Source organism: Lynx canadensis, chromosome E1 (assembly GCF_007474595.2).
Source record: "Lynx canadensis isolate LIC74 chromosome E1, mLynCan4.pri.v2, whole genome shotgun sequence".
Lineage (NCBI taxonomy): Eukaryota > Metazoa > Chordata > Mammalia > Carnivora > Felidae > Lynx > Lynx canadensis.
Window position 1 is genome coordinate 3,950,842 of NC_044316.2, and position 24,216 is coordinate 3,975,057.

The 24,216-nt window shown below is 44.6% G+C and overlaps 1 protein-coding gene across 2 annotated transcripts in view; it reads left to right on the forward strand.

The window, feature by feature from the left end:
• Window positions 1-24,216, forward strand: part of CFAP52 (cilia and flagella associated protein 52) — a 39,828-nt gene that overhangs the window by 10,367 nt on the left and 5,245 nt on the right. For both annotated transcript variants that reach the window (XM_032591163.1, XM_032591164.1), the window contains exons 4-10: window positions 2,708-2,836; window positions 6,577-6,676; window positions 7,597-7,713; window positions 10,903-11,003; window positions 13,838-14,008; window positions 20,930-21,078; window positions 23,460-23,605. In XM_032591163.1, coding sequence (XP_032447054.1) covers window positions 2,708-2,836; window positions 6,577-6,676; window positions 7,597-7,713; window positions 10,903-11,003; window positions 13,838-14,008; window positions 20,930-21,078; window positions 23,460-23,605 — 913 coding nt within the window. The remainder of the gene's footprint in view (window positions 1-2,707; window positions 2,837-6,576; window positions 6,677-7,596; window positions 7,714-10,902; window positions 11,004-13,837; window positions 14,009-20,929; window positions 21,079-23,459; window positions 23,606-24,216) is intronic.

Below are 24,216 nucleotides of genomic sequence, written 5' to 3' on the forward strand. Positions count from 1 at the left end.
GAGAGGGAGACACACAGAATCTGAAACAGGCTCCAGGCTCTGAGCTGTCAGCACAGAGCCCGACGCGGGGCTCGAACTCACGGACCGTGAGATCATGACCTGAGCCGAAGTCAGCCGCTTAATCAACTGAGCCACCCAGGCGCCCCTGTTGGCCATCTTTATGTCTTCTTTGGAAAAATGTCTATTCAGATTCTCTGCCCATTTTTAAATTTGTTTTTGTTGTTGTTGTTGTTGTTTTGGTGTTGAGTTGTATAAATTTTTTATATATTTGGACCCCTTACTGGATACGTCATTTGCAAATACCTTCTTCCATTCAGTAGGTTGCTTTGTTGTTTTGTTGATGGTTTCACTGCGCAAAAGCTTTTTGCTTTGGTGCTTTAGTCCCAGTAGTTTTAATTCTGCTTTTATTTCCTTGCTAGAGGAGACAGATCTAGAAAAACGTTTCCATGGTCGCTGTCAAAGAGACTATTGCCTGTGTTTTCTTCTAGGAAGGAGTTTTATGGTTCAGGCCTCACAGTTAGGTCTTTAATATATTTTGAATTTACTTTTGCGCATGGCGTAAGAAGGTGGTCCAGTTTCGTTCTTTCGCGTGTCGCGTAGCTGTCCGGTTTTCCCAACACCATTTGTTGAAGAGACTGTCTTTTATCCATTGTGTATTCTTGTTTCCTTTATCATAGGTTGATTGAGAGAGAGAATCCCAAGCAGGCTCCACACCATCACCATAGAGCCCAACGAGGGGCTCGAACTCACAAACCGTGAGGTAACAACCTGAACCGAAACCAAGAGTTTCATAAAGTTTTAGGGCATTTTTAAACACTCCAAAAAGAGACCCTACACCCGCTAACAGTCACTCCCCGTTCCCGCTCCCCCACTACTCCCTCAGCCCCAGGCAACCACTGATCCACTTTCTGTCTCCAGAGATTTGCCCATTCTCCGTGTTTCACATGAATGGGATAATATAATATGTGGCCTTTTGTAGCTGATTTTTTTTATTAAGCATAATGTTTTCCAGGCCCATCCATGCTGTGGCATGTGTCGATCCTTCACTCTCTTTATTGTCAAATAATATCCCGTTGTATTATTTTCTTCACATTTTCTTCATCCATCAGTGGATGGGGCTTTGTTTATTTTGTTTTATTTTTTTATGTTTATTTATTTTTGAGAGAGGGACAGAGACAGAGGGTGACAGGGGGAGGGGCAGAGAGAGTGGAAGCCACAGAATGCAAAGCAGGCTCCAGACTCCGAGCTGTCAGCACAGAGCCTGATGCGGGGCTCGAACTCACGAACCGTGAGATCGTGACCCGGGCTGAAGTCGGACGCCTAGCTGACTGAACCACTCAGGCGCTCCTAGTGGGTGGGGCTTTGGGTCTTCCCCACTTTTGGACTATTGGTAATAATGCTGCTATGAAGACTCATGTACAAGATTTGATGTAGATGTATGTTTTCATTTCTTTTAGGTATGATGTACTTGGTTTTAAGAGTCTTTTTTGGAGAAGATTACCTACTTATCATTATAACTTTTTGACTTTTTAAGTGATATTTCTCTCAAGTTTTCCACTTCAGATGGTATCTATCGATTTCCTACCAAGAAAAAAAATTATGGCTCTTACACCACCTCCTACCTCCTCATTCCTACCAATCTTGGTTATACCTTGATTTTAGAGCGCCTGTGATAATACCTTCTACGTGTAGAAAATTGGGGAAGCATAGCTAGACATACTTTTGCGTTAACAGAGTTTGTAACATTAGCCTTCTTTTTCTTTAATATTTTGATTCCGGTGTTCCCCAGCATTTTTAGTATTATTGTCTGAACACATTCAGTTTAGGACTACGTTGTGTGATTACACCCAGAAAGAAGGAGCTGGGATCCAAAGCGGTGCTTCTCACAGTGTGGTCCCCAGACCAGGAACATCGACATCACTGGGGACCTTTTAGAAAAGCGAGACCTCAGGCCCCACCCCAGACCTGCTGAATCAGAAGCTCTCGGGGTGATTCCCGGCAGCCTCTGTCTGAACAAGCCCTCCAAGTGATTCTGATGCACATTCAAGTTTGGGAACAGTGCCTTATGTCATCCGTCCTCTTCATCGCATTATTCTGTTCTGGAATACTTCTCCTAGGAACTTTTGTTTTACATGAGACAAATGGGTGGTAAACGTTTATGCCTTGGCTATCTGCAAATGTCTTTTGTTTTTTTAGTGTTTATTTTTGACAGAAAGAGAGAGTGGAGCGGGGAAGGGGCAGAGACAGAGAGGGAGATACAGAATCTGAAGTAAGCTCCAGGCTTTGGGTTGTCAGCACAGAGCCCGATGTAGGGCTCGAACTCATGAACGGTGAGATCATGGCCTGAGCTGCAGTCGGATGCTTCCAGGCGCCCCTGGAAATGTCTTTATTTTAGCATCAGACTTCACTGGTGGGATCACTGGTTTTTAGCCTCATTACCATCTTCCTTCAAAACATTTTCAGTGTCACCCGCTAATCTTCTAATACCCAGCGTGATGGAGGAGACATCTAGTGGGGGAAGGGGGTCAATTCTTTTGTTCCTTTGTAAGTAACCTTTTTTTTTTCCTTTCTAGAACCACTAAAAAATAATAATAATAAATAAAAATACATAAAATTAAAAAAAAAAAAACAAAAGAAAACAAAAAACTGTTTCTTACCGTGAGAGCCTGTCTTCCCCTGACTTTTTCGGTCCCTCTCGTTTTGGCAGTGTGGTGGTGTGGAACATAGTCAAGAGAGAAGCCATCTGCGGCAGCCCGGCGGCCGGCCTCAACGTGGGGAATGCCACGACAGTGATCTTCTCGAGGTGCCGAGACGAGATGTTCGTTACTGCCGGAAAGTACGTGTCTGCGGTCGGCGTTTTCAGAACTCGTTTCAGAACTGCGTTTGCTTGTGCAGAAAGCACGGCCACTCGAGTTTGGGGAGGAACATAGTATTCGTCCCGGCAAATTCCCTTCCGTCGTAAATTTGCGTGACGCTGCAGTCCTTAAACATCCTTTGAACTGAAAGTCTTTTAAACACCGGTTAGTTGAGCATTCCGTGCTTCCCCCCGAGAAGGGTCTGCTTTCCCGCTGAATTGATTTCAGGTTCCGGTTACTTGTCACTGATAACGTTAACACGCCCTACGATGCATGCTCCCAGGGGAATGTGCCGGAATGCACAGATTGGCTTACAGGTTGACGTTTCTTAGCACCTGCTCTCGAGTTAGGCCTCCTGAAAGGAGAGTTTGCGAATGAACTGTGCCAGGAGCCCTCAGGTGTTTGATTTTTAGCCACGTGAGATCATTTCCAGCAGTGACAGCTTGTCACCAGCCAATGGGGACCAAGCCAGAGGCCAGCATCTGTCTAACAGAAGAAGTTAATTTACAGATTCACCAACAGGGCCCTGCTTGGAGTTTGAGGTGAAGTCCGCACAAAAGCATCCTCTCTAATGTGGTGTGTCAGTTCAGAGGTCGAAAAGCTGTCGGGCGCCTGGTGGCTCGGTTGGTTAAGCATTCGACTTTGGCTCGGGTCACGATCTTGCGGTTTGTGAGTTCGAGCCCCGCGTGGGGCTCTGCACTGACAGCTCAGAGCCTGGAGCCTGGCTCAGATTCTGTGTGTCTCTCTCTCTGCCCCTCCCGTGCTCATGCTCTGTCTCTCTCTCTCAAAAATAAACAACCAATTAAAAAAAAAAAAAAAAAAAAAGCTCTGAACGCAGTGGGGTCGAGGTACCTGTTGGGCGGAACTATCTTTTTCAACCCCACTGTCGGCTCCCATCTGTGACGTCACTGGCTACTTTTCAGCCAGATCAAAGAAGTGGTCCTGCCCTACGTCTCAGCCATTTCCAGCCCCCACCCTGGGGTACGCAGCCCGCCTTTGTTCCGGGGTAATTATGTGTGTGCACGCGTTTACTTCCTGGCCATGAAACTGGCTGGCCGAATGGAAACCAGCCCCTGGGGAGCGAATCTCACTAGGAGAGCGCCCTGAGCCTGAAGCAGCTGCCCGTGTCCTACCCCTGTCTTCAGAGGCAACTCACCACCACGCAGGGCTTCTTCGTTGGGGTCCTTGTTTCCTGAGGGTCCAGCTGCTGGTGTCCATGGACACGCTTACTCCAGGAGCCGAAACTTGAATTGAAGCCCCTTTCCCCCCTTCCCCTCCCCCTCGTCCTTCCTTCCCCTGCCCCTCCTCCCCCTCCCTTCTCCTCCTTCCCCCCTCATCCTCCCCTCCACCTTTCTCCCTCTCCCTGTTTCTCCCTGTCCCCCTCCTCCCCCTTCCCCTCCCTCTCTCCCTGCCCTGCAAATGAAAAAAATATAAATATTTTTAAGTTTATTTATTTATTTTCAGAGAGACAGAGACACCTGAGAGGGGAAGGGGCAGAGAGAGAGGGAGAAAGAGAGAGATTCCGAAGCAGGATGTGCACTGTCAGTGGGGCTCAGACTCACGAACCATGAGATCATGACCTGAGCCTAAATCAAGGGTGGGAGGCTTACCGACTGAGCCACCCAGGCGCCACCCCCGCCCCACCCCCAGCAAATTTTTTAAGGACAATCTGTATTCTAGGTCTGCTGTGGTTGCATGTGACAGTGATAGCCGAGAACAAGTAAGGACTCCTGCGTTAAGATTTCTGGTATGGCACCCATGATATCCTCCATGATGGTCCCTATTTCAGATACTCCACTATATCATCCCTCATGAGAGATCCTGCAAATTCCAATTTGATGTCCAAGTGACATCTACCAGGAAGGCCATGGAAAAGCTGATTTTTTTTTTTTTAATTTTGAAAGTACGCAAAGTATGTATTGGAACAAGAAATAGATTTGTATTCAAATAAGAAAGTATTCAAAATACTTCTTTTTTTTTTTTTTTAATTTTTTTTCAACGTTTATTTATTTATTTTTTTTGGGACAGAGAGAGACAGAGCATGAACGGGGGAGGGGCAGAGAGAGAGGGAGACACAGAATCGGAAACAGGCTCCAGGCTCTGAGCCATCAGCCCAGAGCCCGACGCGGGGCTCGAACTCCCGGACCGCGAGATCGTGACCTGGCTGAAGTCGGACGCTTAACCGACTGCGCCACCCAGGCGCCCCTCAAAATACTTCTTAAGCACTTACTATGTGCCTAACTCTGGAAGCTAAAAAAAAAAAAAAAAAAAAAAAAAAAAAAAAAAGAAAGCTGAACTTGATCTATTTTTGTTTTTTTATTTTTATTTTCTTTTAAGGTTGACTTACTTAAGTAATCTCTACGCCCCATGTGCCCAATGACCCTGAGATCAAGAGTCACATGCTGTACTGATGCGGCCAGTCAGTCTCCCTGATCCATCTTTTTTTTTTTTTTTTAAATGCTTGTTTATTTTTGAGAGAGAGAGAGAGAGAGACTGAGTGTGAGTAGGGGAGAGGCAGAGAGAGAAAGGGAGACACAGAATCTGAAGCAGGCTCCAGGCTCCAAGCTGTCAGCACAGAGCCCGATGAGGGACCCAAGCTCACGAATTATGACATCGTGACCTGAGCCGAAGACGGACGCTCAACCGACTGAGCCACCCAGGTGCCCCCCCCCATCAATCTATTTTTAAATTAATCTTTCCTGCCTTCAACTGTTAGCTTCAGCTCTGATGTTGCTCGCAATATGTTTCTACAGTTACAAATTCAGATTAGCTCAATATGTAATGAGTAAATGCCAGTTATATGCCAAATCTCGTGTCAGGTACTGATTTCGTTTGGCCTTTGGTTACTTAGTCTCCTTTCTCATGAAGACAGGATTCTCCCTAATGAAGTACTTGCTCTTGAAAATATTTCCTCACAACTGCAGACCTTGAAAGAAACATACTTAGTGGGGCGCCTGGGTGGCTTAGTCGGTTAAACATTTGACTCTTGATTTTGGCTCAGGTCATGATCTCATGGTTCGTGGGATCAAGCCCCGCGTCAGGCTCTATGCTGACCACGTGGAGCCTGCTTGGGATTCCCTCTGTCTGCCCCTTCCCTGCTCTCTCTCTCTCTTTCTCTCTCTCTCAAAAATAAATAAACCTAAATTTTTTTTTAATAAATAAACTTAAAAAAAAAAAAGAAACATACTTAGGGAACTCTGGTTTGCCCTCTCTTTTTATTTTATTTATTTATTTTGAGAGAGAAAGCATGAACAGAGCAGAGAGAGAGAGAGAATCCCAAGCAGGCCTTGCACTATGAACCCAGAGGGGGCTCGAACCCACGAACCACGACATCACGACCTGAGCCGCAATCAGGAGTCAGACGCTGAACCGACCGAGCTGCCCAGGCGCCCCTGGTTTGCTCTTCATTTGTTTAGTTTTTGGCATTTCTGTTTGCTCTCACTGCAGTGGACAGAGCGCTCGTTGGGTGTGAATCCTTGCTCTGCTGGTGTTCGGGCTCTGCGTTTTCTCATTTGGACAGCGGCGGGATCCGAAAAACTACTCAGAGGGTGGCTGGAAGGGTCGAGTGGAAGATTTTAAGGAGAACCCTGGGCCTAGCAAACCCTCAGCAATACCCCGTTCTGTCCCCCTTAGCTGCCTCTTCAGGGGGAATACAGAAAACAGAGAAGATATGAAGAGGCTCTTACGTGGGTATCCATTTGCTTGGGGTTCTCTTCCACAGCGGGACAATTCGAGTATGGGAACTGGATCTCCCAAATAGAAAAATCTGGCCAACGGAGTGCCAGACCGGTCAGATGAAAAGAATAGTCATGTGTATTACAGTAAGTATGACTCTTAAGTGTTACTGTCTGTAACCATTGGTACACATTCCAAGGGGTGTGTGCGTGTGTGCGTGTGTGTGTGTGCCAGCTCACGTGCACACATACGTAAGTGTGTGTACCTTGGGCTGGGGGTAGGCAGGTGAGATCTGGACATAAGGGATGCTGATTGAGGAAGCACAGGTGAGGGAGAGACTCACTGCCCAGACACAGCTCCGGGAAGGTCTCATTTTACCGGGACTGGGGCTTCCATCAGACCCCAGAAACCCGCCTCACCTAGACAGAAGCCGTGTGGCCAGGAGGCATTCAGAAGCCGCAGCACACTCCCATGCCACTGTTTCTTGCTTCCACCACTGGAAAGAAAGTCCCCAACAGTGACACTCATGGTTGAAATGCAGTCTCTTCTATAAAGAGGAATTATTCCTATGTTTTTAATGTGGACGCATGCGTTCACACAGATGACTCCCTTCCCCATGGACTTATTTCTCTTTAGGCAATGCGTCCTCATTTTATACAGACAGACTTTGGAAAATATGAGATAAAGCAAATACACATTCTCTTTGGAGGAGCAAACCTTCATCCCAGGAGCCCTACAGAGGCATCTCCGGAACCGGAGCTGGCGGGATATCTACGCATGTGGATCTAACGCCAGACACTATAGGCTTCCCCCGGAAACGCACAGGCTAACTGGACTCACATATTTCCTCCATTTCTGAGTCTGGCCCTAATTCTGCCCCCCACCCTCCCACCCCCCTGAGGCTGTTCTTACCCATCGTAGAGTCTGCAGAAATTGAAGTAGCCGTGAGCACCTTTGGAGGTCTTTATGGGGCCTCAGAGAAAGTTCGTCCCATCCCTGATCAGGGCCCACGGGCATCGCTGAGAAAAAAACACCTGTCTTTACGTCCCTCCTCCTCTCTGATCAGATTGCCGTCGATGATAGCTTTTTCTACCTTGGTACCACAACTGGAGATATTCTGAAAATGAACCCAAGGACCAAGCTGTTGGCGGACACTGGGCCTGCGAAGGACAAATTCAGCCTGGTGAGTAGAGACCCCCAGAGTCTGCTCTGCCCTGCTCTTTTCCGGTGATTTCCTCCCTCCACTGGTAGCACAGACCTACATTAAGAGTCTGCATTCAAAAGAAAAAGTGTATGTTGTACCGAAGGCCACGCCGAAATTTGCAAGGTGCATAAACTTCTTCCCTGAGCAAACGTATTTGTCAGCATCCTCAGTTAGGGAATCAGACCTTCCAAGCACAGGGCCTGCGGCTCTGTGATTTATAACCACGTTGCTGCCAACATTTCGACAGCCCTGTTACCATATATAAGAGAAATGTGCTTTTTGATCTATAATACCACATATAGACATGCATGTGCGTGTAATTTTTGTCCCAATCTAATAACTAGTCTTAGATTTTAACTCCAGCCAGCACCGTAAGTCATAAGCAAGACCTAGAAGTTGTCGATTTTTAAAAAATTTTTTTAAACATTTATTTATTTTTGAGAGACAGAGAGAGACAGAATATGAGCAGGGGAGGGGCAGAGAGAGAGGGAGACACGAGAATTCGCAGCAGGCTGCAGGCTCCGAGCTGTCAGCACAGCGGGGCTTGAACTCACCAACCACGAGATCATGACCTGAGCCGAAGTCGGACGCTTAACCGACTGAGCCACCCAGGCGCCCCGAGAAGCTGTCGATTTTTATATTTGCAGGATTCCTAACAATTCTGGCTGAAAGTCCAGAAAGACTTTGATATCTAAACCAAAATAAAATATAATGCGATCAAAGGAGAGTTTCACAGAGTAAGCGCGGCTGTTTTCAGTACCCCCAGAAAGTTAACAAGGGCTGTTTCCACTAATCTTTGCATTTGAGAGCAGATGGTCCTAACTAAGCTTAGATACTTATCCACTCAGCAGATATTCCCGAGAAGACTTGGAATCCTGAACCATGTTCTGGGAAGATGTTAGGGTTTCCTTAATCATGCAGCCATTTAATAATACTCAAGTTTTGTTGTTGTTGTTGTTGTTTTTAATAATACTCAAGTTTCCAAGGACATGCCTAAGAGTGAGAAAAAGCTATAGTACGGGTAGAGAAGGGTTTAGAAATAATGCCACAGAAGATCAAGATGTAGTCTCGATAATGTTGTCCAAGTTATTTTTAGGAGGCAGATTCCAGTATGTTAAACAGATAAAAGCCAACGCAGATCAGTTCAAGGAGAGCAAGGCTCAGAACCCTGCTGTTTCCAACTCCTGAGATACTGCCAGAGGGCCCCATAAAACGTGTGAAAAGTACTGATCTGGATATTTTTTGCACCCTCTTCCCCCAGCACTTGGGATCTAACCACATTTCCCCCCCCCAAAAAAAAAATTGTTGGCCGTCTTCATGTTTCTCAAGCTTTTGGTACCTACGTGCCTTGCATAGTGCACTGTGGATGGTTTACTCCTAACCATTTAAGCCTGACGGTAAATTCCATAAAGAAATGATTCTAAGATGCCTCTTATACAAATAGAAAGAAAGTAATTCTTTTTGTTTTTTATTTTAGAGAGAGAGAGAGCAGGGGAGGGGCAGAGAGAGAGGGAGAGGAAGCATCCCAAGCAGGCTCTCCACGCTGTCAGTACAGAGCCCCATGTGGGGCTCGATCCCACGACCCTGGTATTATGACCTGAGCCAAAAATCAAGAGTCGGATGCTCAGCCAACCGGCCGAGCCACCCAGGCATCCCGGAACTCTTACATAACTCTTACGGGATGAAGGGATAGGAAGTATCACTGAACACATTTGTTTGGAATATTATGTGATCTTGGGCAGTAACCCATTTTGAAAATCTACTTAGGGGCATCTGGGTGGCTCAGTCAGTTAGGTATCTGACTTTGGCTTGGGTCATGATCTTCAGCCTCATGGATTCCAGCCCCATGTGGGGCTCCATGCTGACAGCTCGGAGCCTGGAGCCTGCTTCGGATTCTGTGTCTCCGTCTCTGCCCCTCCCCTGCTCACGCTCGCTCTCTCTCTCTCTCAAAAATAAACATTAAAAAATTAAAAATATAAAAAAAGAAAAAAGAAATCACACTTTGAGGCCCTGTTGAACACTTTATCTCTTGCTTCCCCAAGTCCCCAGACACATGCTAAGAATATTCACTCCTGGGTCATCTCCCTGGACAACGGGCCAGGCATTTATTGACTTGTCCTCCCACAGTGCTTCTGGAACTGGGGCAGCCAGACAGGGGGAGGGGGAGCCACATAATTCTGCTCCATGCCTTCATATTCTGGAACCTTGCTTTTTCCTCTCCAACATGAAATGCTTTTTGAACCAGAACAGGCAGAACTCAACGTAATGTAACTCGAAGGGACATGATATTTGTTTTATGATGGTCAAAGTTTGTTAAGACAAGCCTGAAAAAAGTCACTAGCTGTACTATTACCAAAAGCTTTACCATGAAATGTTGGTCATACACATTTTAAAATCAGAACTTCACAGTGGGTGCTGTAAAATAACCATCCAATCTCCCCAAACTTCGAAGATGGCTTTGAGTTTAAATACGTCCTATCGTTGGTAAGGTTATATACTGCATGCTTTAGTTCAGAAAATATAGTCACCAAACAATGAGGGGTTATAAGAGTTATAAGTGTAGGAATTAAGTTCTGGGGGCACCTGGGCGGCTCAGTCGGTTGAGCGTCCGACTTCTGCTCGGGTCACGATCTCACAGTTTGTGGGTTCGGGCCCCGCGTCGGGCTCTGCGCTGACAGTGTGGAGCCCGCTTGGGATTCTCTCTCTCCTTCCCTCTCTGCCCCTCTCCCACTCACACATTCTCTCTCTCCCTCTCACACAAAATTAAATAAACATTAAAAAAAAAGAATTAAATTCTGGTGAAAACAGTGGCTGCTTGTGTGGCTGTCTTTCCATCTCCTGCTCTCACTCCATGTGAGTGGATGTAAAGTATTTATGTTTGATGCATTCAAAACGCACAGCTGGCTTTACAGGGAGGAAGTTTGGTGAAGCATGCTTGGTCCTTGCCAGACCGGGAAGGCTACTTCCGGCACGTAGGCTCGTTGTTGGCACTGGGCCCTTGTGTCCAGCCCAGGGGTGCATCCCAGGCGATCCCTTCATGAGCTTTCTCTAGACAACACATGCCAGCACTGACATAACCCCCTGGCCATCCCTCGTCCCAGGCCACACACTGACTCTTCCCGATGAAACCATTTGGCCTTTCTCTCAGTGCTGTTTCTCCCCCAACAGGGAGTGTCCACCATCAAGTGCCTGAAGATGGGGGGGTTGTTGGTGGGTTCCGGAGCCGGATTGCTGGTCTTCTGTAAAAGCCCCAGCTACAAACCCATCAAGTAAGTTCCAGACTCCATGGGGTTGGGATGGGGAAAGACCCACCAGCGGGAGGTCTGCGTAAAGCCAGGGGCTGTGAGATATTGGCAAAGTCGTATCTGGTAAAAGAGTTGCATCTTACTGTGAAAACGAGCGGCTGGAATCACAACCGATGATTTCGTTGCCGGTGAAAAGACAATAGCTCGTGTTGAATCGAGACAAAGTAGCCCCCGATGACCCAAAGGGGTATACTGCCCTTCTAATAAACACATAAATTATGATTTCACTTGATACATGGAGCCATGACGGCAGATAAGACGCGGTTATAAAGATACCCAGCCAATAACCTCAAATTTCAAACTTTGAAAATTTGCGGATTCCGTAGAATTTCTGATGCCATGCGTACCTATTATGCGTCAGGCACTCTGCCGGTATGACTACTACTATTCGTTTGAGTACAAGTCTTGATACAAATAGCCAACCTTCACCAGCTACTTCTTTGTAGTAGATACTCCACCATGTACTCTTTATGGATTATCCAATTAAAATGAAACGCAAGAAAACTTTATCCATTGTCCTTAGTAGGTGTTCATTGAGCCCCTCTGTCCAAACCAGTGTGCCAGATGCTATTAAAACATAAAGAAAGTAAGATATGGTCTTTGTCCTTCCAGAACTTAGAGTCTGGTTTGGGGATAAGTTCTACACGTACGAAAAAGTCCTCAGAATACAAGATAATATGTATACACAAATCTCATAGTCCAGATAAAGTAAAACGTATTATAGATATGTTACAAAGGACGTCAGAGAAGGGGGCGATCCCACGGGGGTAGTGGGCAGAGGGGCAGAGGCAGAACTTGAACGGAGTTTCAGCAAAATCAGATGGTCCTAGATACGCTCCCTGTGGCCTCGGCACAGCCCCAAGGGAGCTACAGGATTGTAGGAAGTGCATCAGCTGTCTTCATTCGGACAGATCTGTGCCGAGCATTCACTAGGTACCTGGTGCTATTCTGGGTGCGCTTGGGGTACGGCAACGAACAAAGCAAACAGAAATGAAGGGAAAAGTCCCTGCTCTCGTGGAGCTGGTGTTGCAGCAGGAGGGAAAAGACGGTCAGTAACACAGTAAACAAGGAATTACATCGTATTGAAGGCTGGTGAGAACCGTGGAGACAAATGGAGTTGGAGATACAGGAAGGGGGGACTAGGGTTTGAAGAGAGAGGGGACAGGTAGCAATTTTAAATTCAGTGCCCCCCGGATAGGTCTTCTTGAGAACATATGGGGACCGGTTTTATGTTTGTGTGAAGGGGACCAAGAGAGGGAGGCTACTCCAGGGCAGCGTTGGCTAGACTCTGGATACATGGAGTGAGTATAAGAAAATGAACCCCCTAGTTTTCTAGCACCTTGTTTTGAATACACAGACGTGATGTCCCCATTGTAACGAAGATGGTTAGATTCAAGGCACTTATTACAGGGTCTGTGCTGTGTAAGCCTCCAAACTAACCTTGTGTGACAGGATAGCCTCCCCTTGGATGCGGTAATTTCTACCTCCTTGGGTTTTCGTGGGTTAAGAAAGTAGCTCCCGTGAGAAGTCAGGAAGGTATTATGATGAAGCAGACTGCCGGAGTTCAGGGACCCCTGGCCTCACCCCACATAGCCCTGGCCTTCACCTTGTCTTCTAGGGAGCCCACATGCCAATAGCCAGTATTTCTATTGGCTGCCCTCCATGGCCTCATGTACATGACCTCCATTATCTCTAATCCTCACTGAGACCCTGCAGAGGAGAAATTATTCTGCGGTTGAATGGACTGAGGCCCGGGGATTTCTGGCGATGTATCCAGAGTCGCAGAGCTCTATCTAGTTAGTGAAGAATCCGGCATGTGACTTGGGGTCAATCCTTTCTTCATTAACCGTTCTGCATCCCACCAACAAATGGATCTTTGTGAAACACTGCGTTTCCCACGCTGATCCCTTGCACAAGAACCCCTGTTACATTCTGATTGTTAAAACTAAATCGGTTGCAGAGCAAGATTGGGTTTTTAGGGCCTCATTCATTTTTCTGCTCTCTTTTTTTTTTTTAAGTTCATACTTGTTAAACATTTGGGAAACAGAAGGATCTGAAATGGGGAAGAAGAGAAAACAGTCCCTGAAAGTTCTGGTGAAGATAGTCACCGCTAACATCTTGTTACTTCTCCCGGTCTGCGTTCTTCGTACACATTTTGAAATAATTGTACTTATTTTGTGTATGAAATTCTATTTTCTGGTTTATTTTTACTTAAGGCGAGCATCATCAACATTTTCAATGTTACTGTTTTTTAAAAAACTGTGGTAAAATATACATATACTCCATAAACGTTTCAACATGGCTTTACTGGCTAGGCAAATATCTTTGAGAAGTTGCCGTCCCATAGACGATTTAACCATTCCGTTATTATTAAATAGTTCCAACTTTTTTTCTCTTTTCGTTAAGGTTATAATAACATCCTTTGACATCAAGGCTTCTCCCCTCCCCCAGTTTTAGGATTACTTCCCAGAAATGGCATTAATAAAGTATTCGACTGCCATGGTGGTTTGTGCGCATTGCCTGCCTGGAATGTTCCCTCTATCCAGATCCTGCCAGTGTTTCACAACCCATTTTAGACTCTCTGTTGCTGAGGAAGCCCCCTCCTCTGCCCCCGACTATCATAAACCATGCTGGCCTCTCCCTCTGCTGACCACGGGCACCCAATATTGTGAGTCACTCCTGCCTCTCCGATCGCGTCACCTCCCTGAAGTTATGTCCCAGGTCATATGCCTGATTTGTATCCTCTGTAATAAATACTCCCTGATTGAGTGACTCCACCTTCTTGCTTCTCCTGAAAGGAAAATCCAGTTACAAGGTGGCATCACTTCTATCACCCTTCGAGGGGAAGGACACCACTTTTTTGTAGGAACGGAAGAATCCCACATTTATCGGGTCAACTTCACGGATTTCAAAGAGACTCTCATTGCAACCTGTCACTTTGAAGCTGTCCAGGACGTTGTCTTTCCATTGTAAGTAGAAGAGCAAAGGACTTTTGCTCCTAACATCAATGAAAACATGGAGGTCTGACACAGTGTGCCAGGAAGTGTGGTTTTATCATGTTAATGCATTTTCAACATCCATTAACATAATTGGGATTTTTTTTTTGTCCTTAAGGTTTTCGATTAGAGTCAGTTATCCTAATAGCAATTGTAATTTAATATCATAAATTACAGTAATAATTATAAATATAATACTGGTATTTTCTTATTATTTAATAAGAATTCTTAACAATAATTATTTCTATTACCTTCACCACGTCTCTACATTTGTTTTCACAATTGAAATTTGGGCTTCTTTTGAATGTTGGCTTTTCTAATAAGCCCATCAGGGAAACATTTCTGTTTTCGCAATGCTGTCTGGAGAAACCTTAGTAGTGCCTTTTTTCAAACTTCTTTCAACTGGGTCTTTTAGATTGGGCATACTTAACGGTGGTGGCCTCAGGAGGTCTCCTGGACCTCTTGGTGATCTTCTGGATTTCTTGGTAAATCCCACACAAAACAAGTGAAACAAACAACCATTAGCAGCTGTGACATCAAAAAAAAGTCGTTTGCCATGATTTGCTTTTGAAATACATTTTGTCTCTGGCAACATTCATCCCACAAAGCTGATCAGACAGGTTTTGCTCTGACCTTCCTCAGCATGAACTTGAATTTGCAAAACTTGAATTTGCTCACGATCATGAAATGTGCTTTGGGTTCCCTGAGTCCTTGAAAGTGGGCTCTTCTAAATGTTTCTAAGAGTGAAAATGGCTCGTGCTTCCTACCAGGGGGATCTTTTTGGAAAACTGGTTAGTCAGGGGCGCCTGGGTGGCTCAGTCAGTTAAGCATCTGACTTCAGCTCAGGTCATGATCTCCCGGTTCGTGGGTTTGAGCCCCACATTCATGGGTTGGAGCCCCACATTGGGCTCTGTCATGACAGCTCAGAGCCTGGAGCCTGCTTCCGATTCTGTGTCTCCCTCTATCTCTGCCCCTTGCAGATCGATCTCTCTCTCTCTCTCTCTCTCAAAAATAAACATTTAAAATTTTTTAAAAATTAAAAAAAAAATAAAACTGATTGGTCATTTTCTTTCCATGTCACTGTTTTCCTCTTTTTTCTAAGGAGCTTGGTAGAATCAATTGGTAAAAATTATTTGGCCCCTGGGGCCTTTTATAAGAGCAGATTTTCAACTATCTTTTCGAATACAGGATTTGTAACTCTTCTTTTTCTCCCCACCTCCTTTTTTTTAAACAGCTTTATTGAAATATAATTCACCTACCATAAAGTTTACCCATTTAGAGTGTGCAGTTCAATCATTTTTGCGTATTACAGAGTTGTGAAACCATCACCATAATCTAATTGTAGAACGTCGCATTATCCCCAAAAGAAACCTATCAAGAGTCAGTACCCTCTTCCTGCTTTGCTCCCTCTCCCCTCCCCCCGCCCAGCTGTGGAGAAAACAGCCCAGAGGAAGGACGTGGGGTAAATGAGCATCATGTAAGGGAACACACGCTTCCTCTCCTTGCTGATTCATCTGTGTTAATGTACATTGTTTTCAGCTGCTATTACTTTGTACGCCAAAGCATTGATATATTGGGGGAAAATATGTATGAACCAAAGCAACTTCTGCAATATTCTGCCATCACGTGCCTCTTTGCCAACTGCATATGAGCTAATACACATTACAGAAACATGCATTGTAGCAAAAGAAACTGTCTCTTTTTTTCAACCTATTGGTATTGTTTAATTTTAGGTAAGTCTTGGTCTTCTGTAGAATTCGATCTGTTCGTACTTATTTATGTCAAATGAGTTTATAGATATTTTCTATTTAACAAGGTTTCTTTTTTTCTTGTTTACTTTTCTTGTCTTTTGCTGTGTGGCCATCATGTTTTTCGGTCCTCCCTTCCCCTCCCCTGCTCCCCATGACTTGGAAACTATTCACTTTGTTTTTATTCACTTAGTGATTTACCCTTGAATTTCTAATATAAATTATTTTTCTTTCAAACACTAGAGTTAACCAACATTTATATCATATTTTCCAAAGGAGCAAGAGTCTCGGCATATTTTATCTCCCTCTCACCGTCTCTGATGATAACATTGTTTAGAATTAGACTCAGATTGGGGCGCCTGGGTGGCGCAGTCGGTTAAGCGTCCGACTTCAGCCAGGTCACGATCTCGCGGTCCGTGAGTTCGAGCCCCGCGTCAGGCTCTGGGCTGATGGCTCAGAGCCTGGAGCCTGTTTCCGATTCTGTGTCTCCCTCTCTCTCTGCCCCTCCCCCGTTCATGCTCTGTCTCTCTCTGTCCCAAAAATAAATAAACGTTGAAAAAAAAAAATTAGAATTAGACTCAGATTATATAGTTATTATCTTTTACAAATAATTACTTTTAGCTTTAACTATAACTTTTGTTTTTTGCTTTTATCACCCTCTTTTTCTTTCACACATCTCCCTATTTGATTTTTTTCTATGTTGTTCATGGGGGAAGGGGTGGGGGATGGTAATTCTTTCAGAGATAGTCTGTGTGTAGAAAATTTGGTCCTTACTTATCTGAATATATTTTTGTTTTACCCTCGGATTTCAGTGATAATGTGGCTAGGTATAAAAAGTATTTTAATGAACATTGTATTGAAATATACTTACAGAAAGTATATAAGTCATAAGTAACCGCCTCAATGAAATATCACACCTATAGGACTACCACCTGGTCAAACAATAGAATATTTCCATCACCCAAAACACCCCTTTCAATCACTACCCTTACCCTTTTCCTTAAAGAGAATCACTACCTGGGCTTCTAGCCCCATAGATTCATTTTACCTGCTTTTGACCTTCATGTAAATGGAACAATTCATTATGTATTTTGGAGGTCATATTTTTTTCTCTATGGAACCTTTTAATGTGACTGTCACACATAGCTTATCCTTAGTAGTTTTTTTGTCAATAGTTTTATCATTTAACTGAGAGAAGTGTGTTAAAGCCTCAAGCAATGAACATTGATTTCTTCCTTTATTTCTGTCAGTTTTTGCTTCATGTATTTTTGAAGGGTGTGTGTATGTGTGTGTGTACATTAGCATATATATATATATATATATATATGCACATCTAATGTATTGACATTTTAATCATTATTAAGTGTACCCTCTTCATTTCCAGTAATTCTCTTTGATTTGAAATAAGATATTAATGTATTCATCCCAGCTTTGTTGTTCTTCGTATATATTTTACAAAATACTTTTACTTTCAATATAGTGTATCTTTAAAGTTCTTCTCTTGAAACGGCATGTAATTAGTTATTGCTTTTCTATCCAGTCTAAAAATCTCTACATTTTATTTAGAATGCTTAGTCCATTTACTCTTAATGTAATTTTTGATCTAGTAGTATTAAATCTTCCTTTGTTATTTGTTTTCTTTTGTCTCATCTGTTCTTTGTTCTTCTATTCTTTCTTTCCACCTTTTGCTTTTTTTTTTTTTTTAATTTTGTTAACGTTTATTTATTATTGAGAGACAGACAGAGCGTGAGCATGGGAGGGCCCAAGAGATGGGGAGACACAGAATCCGAAGCAGGCTCCAGACTCTGAGCCATCAGCACAGGGCCCAACGCGGGGCTCAAACCCACGAACTGTGAGATCATGACGTGAGTCGAAGTCGGGCGCTCAACCGACTGAGCCCCCCGAGGCGCCCTCCACCTTTTGCTTTAATCAAATGTTGTTAGTGTTACATTTTCATTGCTCTGTTGGCTTTCTACCTATACATCTTTGCATTAATTTTTTTTAATGGCTGCTCTAAGGATGATGATGTACATTTTTAACATATCACAGTCTGCTTAGAGTTAATGTTGAATTACTTCAAGTAAAATGCAGTCTGGGAACTTTGCGACAACTTCTCTTACCCCCATTCTTATTCTTGGTGCTTTTGTTTTCATGTATACCTACCTATTCATATTATTAACCCATTGATACAAAATTATAATTTTTGTTTTAAAAGAGTCATAAATCTTTGTCATAAGTATATATTATAATAATTTATAAGTATAATAAAATATAGTTTTTAGTTCTTTGTGGATATTACCTATTTGTTAATTTATTGGTATCATAGTTTCCTTTAATACTTTGAATGCAATTTAAATAGTTGCTTTAAAGTCTTTTGCCTGTTAATCCAATACCTTGATCTACTTGGAGTCAGTTTCTTTTGACTGCCTTTTTCTTGACTCGTATTTTCCTATTTGTCTGCATGTCTAATTACTTTTTGTTGAAAACTCAGCATAATAGATAATGCATATTATCGACATATATGTATTATCTACAGACATATTATCTACGTACATGTATATCTGCGTACATATCTTCATCTACATATAATGCAGTAACTCTGAATTCTGTAGTATTCTCTGAGGATTCTTGGCCTGGACTCAAACTGCAAACTTTATCTTTCTCATAGAATGCAGCAGCTGACATTTTCATGGCTTCCCACGGCTACTTTTTTGTACAGGTTCTGGGCAAGCCCATGGGCTTGTGTAATTTAGCATCCTCCCAAGGATTTGTGCAGAGATGAAACTCATCCTCTCCATGGTTTCCTTGCTTCTGGGGATTTTCCCCTAGTTTCCAGGTGTTCTTATGACCTCAGGCCCTGGCTTCTGATATGTTAAGCCTGTAAGGTCCATCTTTCTGCCACTCAAGCTGAACACAGTTGGTGAATGTATTCAGTTAAAAAGGGAAAAAAAAAAAAAAACCCTCCTAGGTTGATCCCATATAGCTCTGTCTTCAAAAATAGAATCCTTAAAAAAAAAAAAAAATCAATAGAATTAAAAAGAAAAGAAAAGAAAAGTAGAGTTCCTTCTGGTCTCTGCTTTTTCTTCCTCTTGGGGGTTCTCCCATGCACCTAGAATTTAGCTACCAGATGGGAATTTGGGCAGTGTTGATAATCTGAGTTTAGGTTTTATCCCGGTGGGTCTCTTGCTGTCACGATTTCCCCTTTTAATTTTCTAGGCCTTAACTCTGATCTCTGCATATCTGTAGCTGGTGAGGCTACGGTTTCTCTGCCATCTTTTTGTGTGGCTACTGCTGGCTAACCTTCGAATTAGCCAGAAACACAGTAATGATTCTGAACCCTTTCCGGTTGCCCTTTTACAAGAGCGAACACTCCTTGATTTCTGTTTACTTTCAAATGTCTTCATTGTCTTTAGGATTCGGGGTCCCTGTTGTCATGAATTCAATCCAGTGTTCATAACTGTTGTCTGTGGGAAGGTTAGTGTGGCTTCACTGCTCCCAACATTACAAGAAGTACCGTCTATTCGTGATTTTAATATTCTGTATTTCTCTCCAGTTCTGTTTCTTCGCAGATTCTATCTGGCTGATTTCTCTTTGTCATCAATATTTCTGGCCTATTTGATGGTAATCTCTCCTGCTTTCCCATATCTACTTCTACATCTTCTACCTCTACCCCTCTCTCTGTCATCTTTATCTGTGTCTTTATTTTATGGGCTTTTAGACGGGAGGCACACGGGCCTGATACGCCATCTCGATCCAATCAGTTTGTTTGTTTCTGGAACTTAACCTTTCAGATCCTAAACTAGGGACAGTCTGCTCCTTGAAGAGCTAATGTCTTGACTAGACTCCTGAAAAAGTAGACTGTCCATCAAGGGTAGGAAGAGTTTGGAAAGTTCTCTAGGTGTGCCCATTCTGTGATATTTGATTTTCACAAGGAGTCCATATGCCTCTTTAAAACCTCACTTTCCTCACAGGAGGGGGTCGTTCACTGAAGGCAGTGTCCTATATAAAGCCTCTCTAGTTTATTTTATTATTATTATTATTTATTTATTTGTTTGGTTTTGAGAGAGAGAGAGCGAGCACATGTGAGCAGGGGAAGAGGGGCAGAGGAAGAGTGAGAGAGAATCTTAAGCAGACTCCACACGCAGTGCAGAGCCCAATGCGGGGCTCGATGAGGGGCTTGATCCCACAACCCTGGGATCAAGACCTGAGCCAAAATCAAGAGTCAGATGCTTAACCAACTGAGCCACTCAGGCACCCCTCCAGCAGTCGCTCTTTCTAAGTAACTAGCCCACATTATAATTGTTTCTAGCCCACATCATAATTGTTTTTCTCCAAGCCCCAAAGCTAAGTATACAGAAAAGATCCACTTTTTATTAATTCCAAAGTGTATGGGAGAGGGACTCTCTTTTCCTGAATGTGCCTTTGACGAAATGTAGAGATTTCTTGAGAAGCCCTTGTATCTAGAAGTTAGCTCAGCCCCCACAGAGGCTGTAGCTATAAATTCATATCTATAAAGCAGGTGGGCTTTACCCCAGTATTCTTTTTCTGATCCAAATTGGAATAACCTGTAATTTTTGACATCATGGCGTTTTTCACTATATTTACAAGTTGTCCTTTAAAAAAAAAAAAAAAAAATGCGGACAAACCAATCGCTCTGGGTTCACGTCCTTGTCCAGAGCCCCATACTTTCTCACAACCAAGCAAAGTAATGCTTTAGGTTATCTGCAGGCGTGCAATCTAGCACACGTGTCATTTTTGTCTTTGAAATTGTTAACGACTATCTACTTTACAGGAGAAGTTTTGTTTAGCTTGTCTTAATATCAATATTCCACAGACCCATTTGATCTCCTGTCCACCAGGACATTTAAAGACTTTGAAATTGACATTTTCCTTCTGGGCGACTTCCTCCCAACCCATCCTCCCGGGGAAAGGGCTACAAAAGATGGCCCACAGGTGATGTGTGGGCATTGAATGCCATTTTACACAAGGTTTCTGTAAGGCCATCAGACTTTGAGATACGTGGAGCCTAAAAGGCGTCCTTCCCTATATCCTCGTGCAATACATTGGCGAGTCAAACGTGCCTCTAAGAAACAGTATGCGTCGTGTATGGCTGCACCTCTTTATTCTCGCCGTGGCTCCTTTGCAGTGGCACCGCCGAGCTGTTTGCCACCTGTGCCAAGAAAGACATCAGGGTGTGGCACACGCTATCCAACCGGGAGCTGCTGCGGATCACCGTGCCCAATATGACCTGCCACGGCATCGACTTCATGAGAGACGGCAAGAGCATCATTTCCGGTAACGTTGACGTCATTTCCGGCACCGTTGACATCATTTCCGGCAACGTAGTCCTTATCGGGCTTTGGCGTGGGTGCCGGCTGTGGCTTTGGGAGTTGGCCTTCTCGTTCAACGCCGGTTTCTCCGGGTGGATACCCGGGAGCAGCGCCCCGTGGTCTAGCCCGCCCCTCCTTGCTTCTAATCCAGCCCCTCCTTGGAATTCCCTTCCCGCCGGGAGGCTTTCTGAGCTCAGTATGACCAAAGAGCAATTTCTCTTCCCCCAAAATGTCTGCATATAGCGTGCAGCCTTCTCTCCAGTAGGGGGATTTGGCAATTCGGTTACCAAACGGATCTGAGGCCTCGGCGAGTCGCGGGCACCTATGTTAACAACCCCTTTGGTTATTTGAGAGATTAAAAACCTGACTTAAACTGTGTTATGCCTCAAAGGGAATTCGTTTTTCGCTCAGCTGATCCTTCCACGCCGAAGCATTTTAACATAAAGCACGGACGCCATGACAGTCCACCTCTAAATACTTTGGTGTACATCCCTAAAAATAATATTTTGCCATGAAATAATAATTTCTCAATATCATCTTATGTTCACATCCTAAGCAAATTTCCCCAGTGGTCAAAACGTTAAGTTCGTGTGTTCACATCAGGGAAGAGTTAAGACTATCTTTAGGAGTAGCTGTTGTAGTGGTGATATCAGGAGCCCATCTCAGCCCCTCTTTTCCTGGTTCTGTTTCCTCTCCATTGGCTTCTCCTTCGGGCATGTCTTCCCACACAGCAGCCACCACCGGGAGCTCCTGGCTTACAGCATTTCCCTCTAATGGCCTTCACTTCAGACTACTTCTCATCTCCTCCCTTGTCTCAGCCACCACCATCCCCTAGATTATCCGAGCAGCTTTCTTCCACGGCTCCCGACCTCTGTTCTTCCCCACCACCCCTCTCCCCCAGTCTGCAGTCAACACAGAAGCCAGGAAATTCTTTTTAAGATGTGAGTCCGATCGTGCCATTTCTAGGGTTCACTCCTACATCCCTGCAGATGCCTCCAAGGCCCCTCTGTGACCTTCTCTCCTTCCCCACCTCCACCTTTTTAACACTGACTCTGTCTCTTACCATTCACCCCTTCTGGCCACGCTTGCTTTTTTGCTATCCCTCAGGCACACGGTGCACAGGGCCTTCGCTCTGGACATTCCATCTGCCTGGGTTGTCCTTTCACCGGGGGGCCCCGTGACTCACTCCCTTCACCCCCTCTCTTCTCAAGTCTTTGCTGAAATGGGATTTACCTCGAACATTTTATTGAAAATGTCAAAGATCCAGAGGTGACACTAAGGCTGATGAGAAGGAGCCAGCCACATGAAGACCTGGGGGAAGAGCATTCCAGGCAGAGGGAACAGCAGGGGCAGAGGCCCTGAGGGGGGAAATCACTTAGAGTATTTGAGGAACAGAAAGAAGCCAGTGTGCCTGGAGCTCAGTGGGTAGGGTGGGGGTCACGGTTGAGGGAGAGGTAGGAGAAGGTGAGGAGCTAGGTAGGGAGTGGAAAGTAGTTACCATGGAGGATAAAGGAGTTGAATTGGTAAGTGTAGTGAGAAAACCTTCTGAACTTTCTTGATCAGGGAGTCGACATGATTTTAAGAAGTGCACCCAGGCCCCTGCATAGGTCATTCCTTGAAGGGAGCAAGAGTCTGAGGCCAAGGAGGAAGCTGTTACAACAACCCAGGAGAGAGATGCTGGTGGCTTGGATGAGGGTAGGCCCAGCGGAAGGGTTGAGAAGTGGCCAGATTCAGGATGTTTTTTAGCTCTAGAGTTGGTGGAGCTTGCTGATGGATGTTGGGTTGCGTTGGGTTGCGTTGGGTGGATGGAATAGAGAGGAATCAAGGATGACTGAAACTCTTGACTTAAACAACTGGATGGATGGTGGCAACTTCTATTGAGATGGGAAAGATGGCAGGAGTTGGGGAAGGAGCATCGGGTTTAAAGAGGGAAGGGTAGGAAGCCAACATGTGTTTGGAGATACTAAATTCCCCATCCCAGGTGCAGTATCAGCTATCCAATCAAATGTACAAGATCTGCAGCTCCGGGAGAGCTGGGAGAGGTGGGAAATGGCCTCTTTCTTCTCCCCCCCCCCCCCATAAAAATGTTTTCTCCTGGGATGGGGTGCAGCTAGAGGCAGATTCAACTAAGGCAAGCCAGCCATTTCCTCCAGCCAGGTGTGGCCGGTTTGGGGAGTCAGAGGAAAGAGGGATATGATTCCAGGGAGTTGTGGGAGACTGGTCTCTTTCCTCCGTCACCACCACTGCTCCCCAGTCCTGACTCCTTTGTGATTATGAGAGCTACAGTCTTCACAGAGAGTAGGAGTATACTGATGCTGCCTGCTTTTTGTTCCCCTTCCACGCCAGCGTGGGACGACGGTAGAATCCGAGCCTTCGCCCCAGAGACGGGCCGGTTGATGTATGTCATTAACAACGCCCACAGGATCGGAGTGACAGCTATCGCTACCACCAGTGACTGTAAAAGGGTCATCAGCGGCGGTGGGGAAGGGGAGGTATTGTTCTTGAAAGCAGAATCTTTTTACAGGAGCCCTAGGTGTAGACCGACCAACAGCCTTCCTTGTAAGAGGCCACGGACTTGATTTTTTTTTTTTTTTTTTGACCTATACTAGGAGTCAGGCAGGACCAAAGAAAGATTTTTGAAGAAACCCTATCAGATACATCATAAACGAAAGTTCTAATAATACAAACACACAGAGAGCTATATTTAGTTACAAAAGAACATTTAAGATACAGACATGGAGCGTTCTGTATGGCATGAAGCCACGAATCCAAGTTGGTGTTTGGCCAGAGTTTTGGAATACTTGTTCTTTTCCTTCAAAGACTATAGTTACATAAATTGTCTTCATCTTATCTTTTAAGGAGATGCTATTTTTAGAATCACTTCTTTCATCTACCCAGATATTTGACTGTTATTTTAAAGTTGGTACACTTGACCTTCCCTTCCATCATTTGGACGAGCCTTAAATACCTTCCACCCACACGTTCACCTCAGTGCGCCCCCTCCCCACTCCCCAACTTGTCTCCTGCCCCCAAAGCCTTCCTTTCTCAACATAGGACATTTCCTTTCCTTTCTTCATGCTAATGTAGGAATAACCTGTCAGGG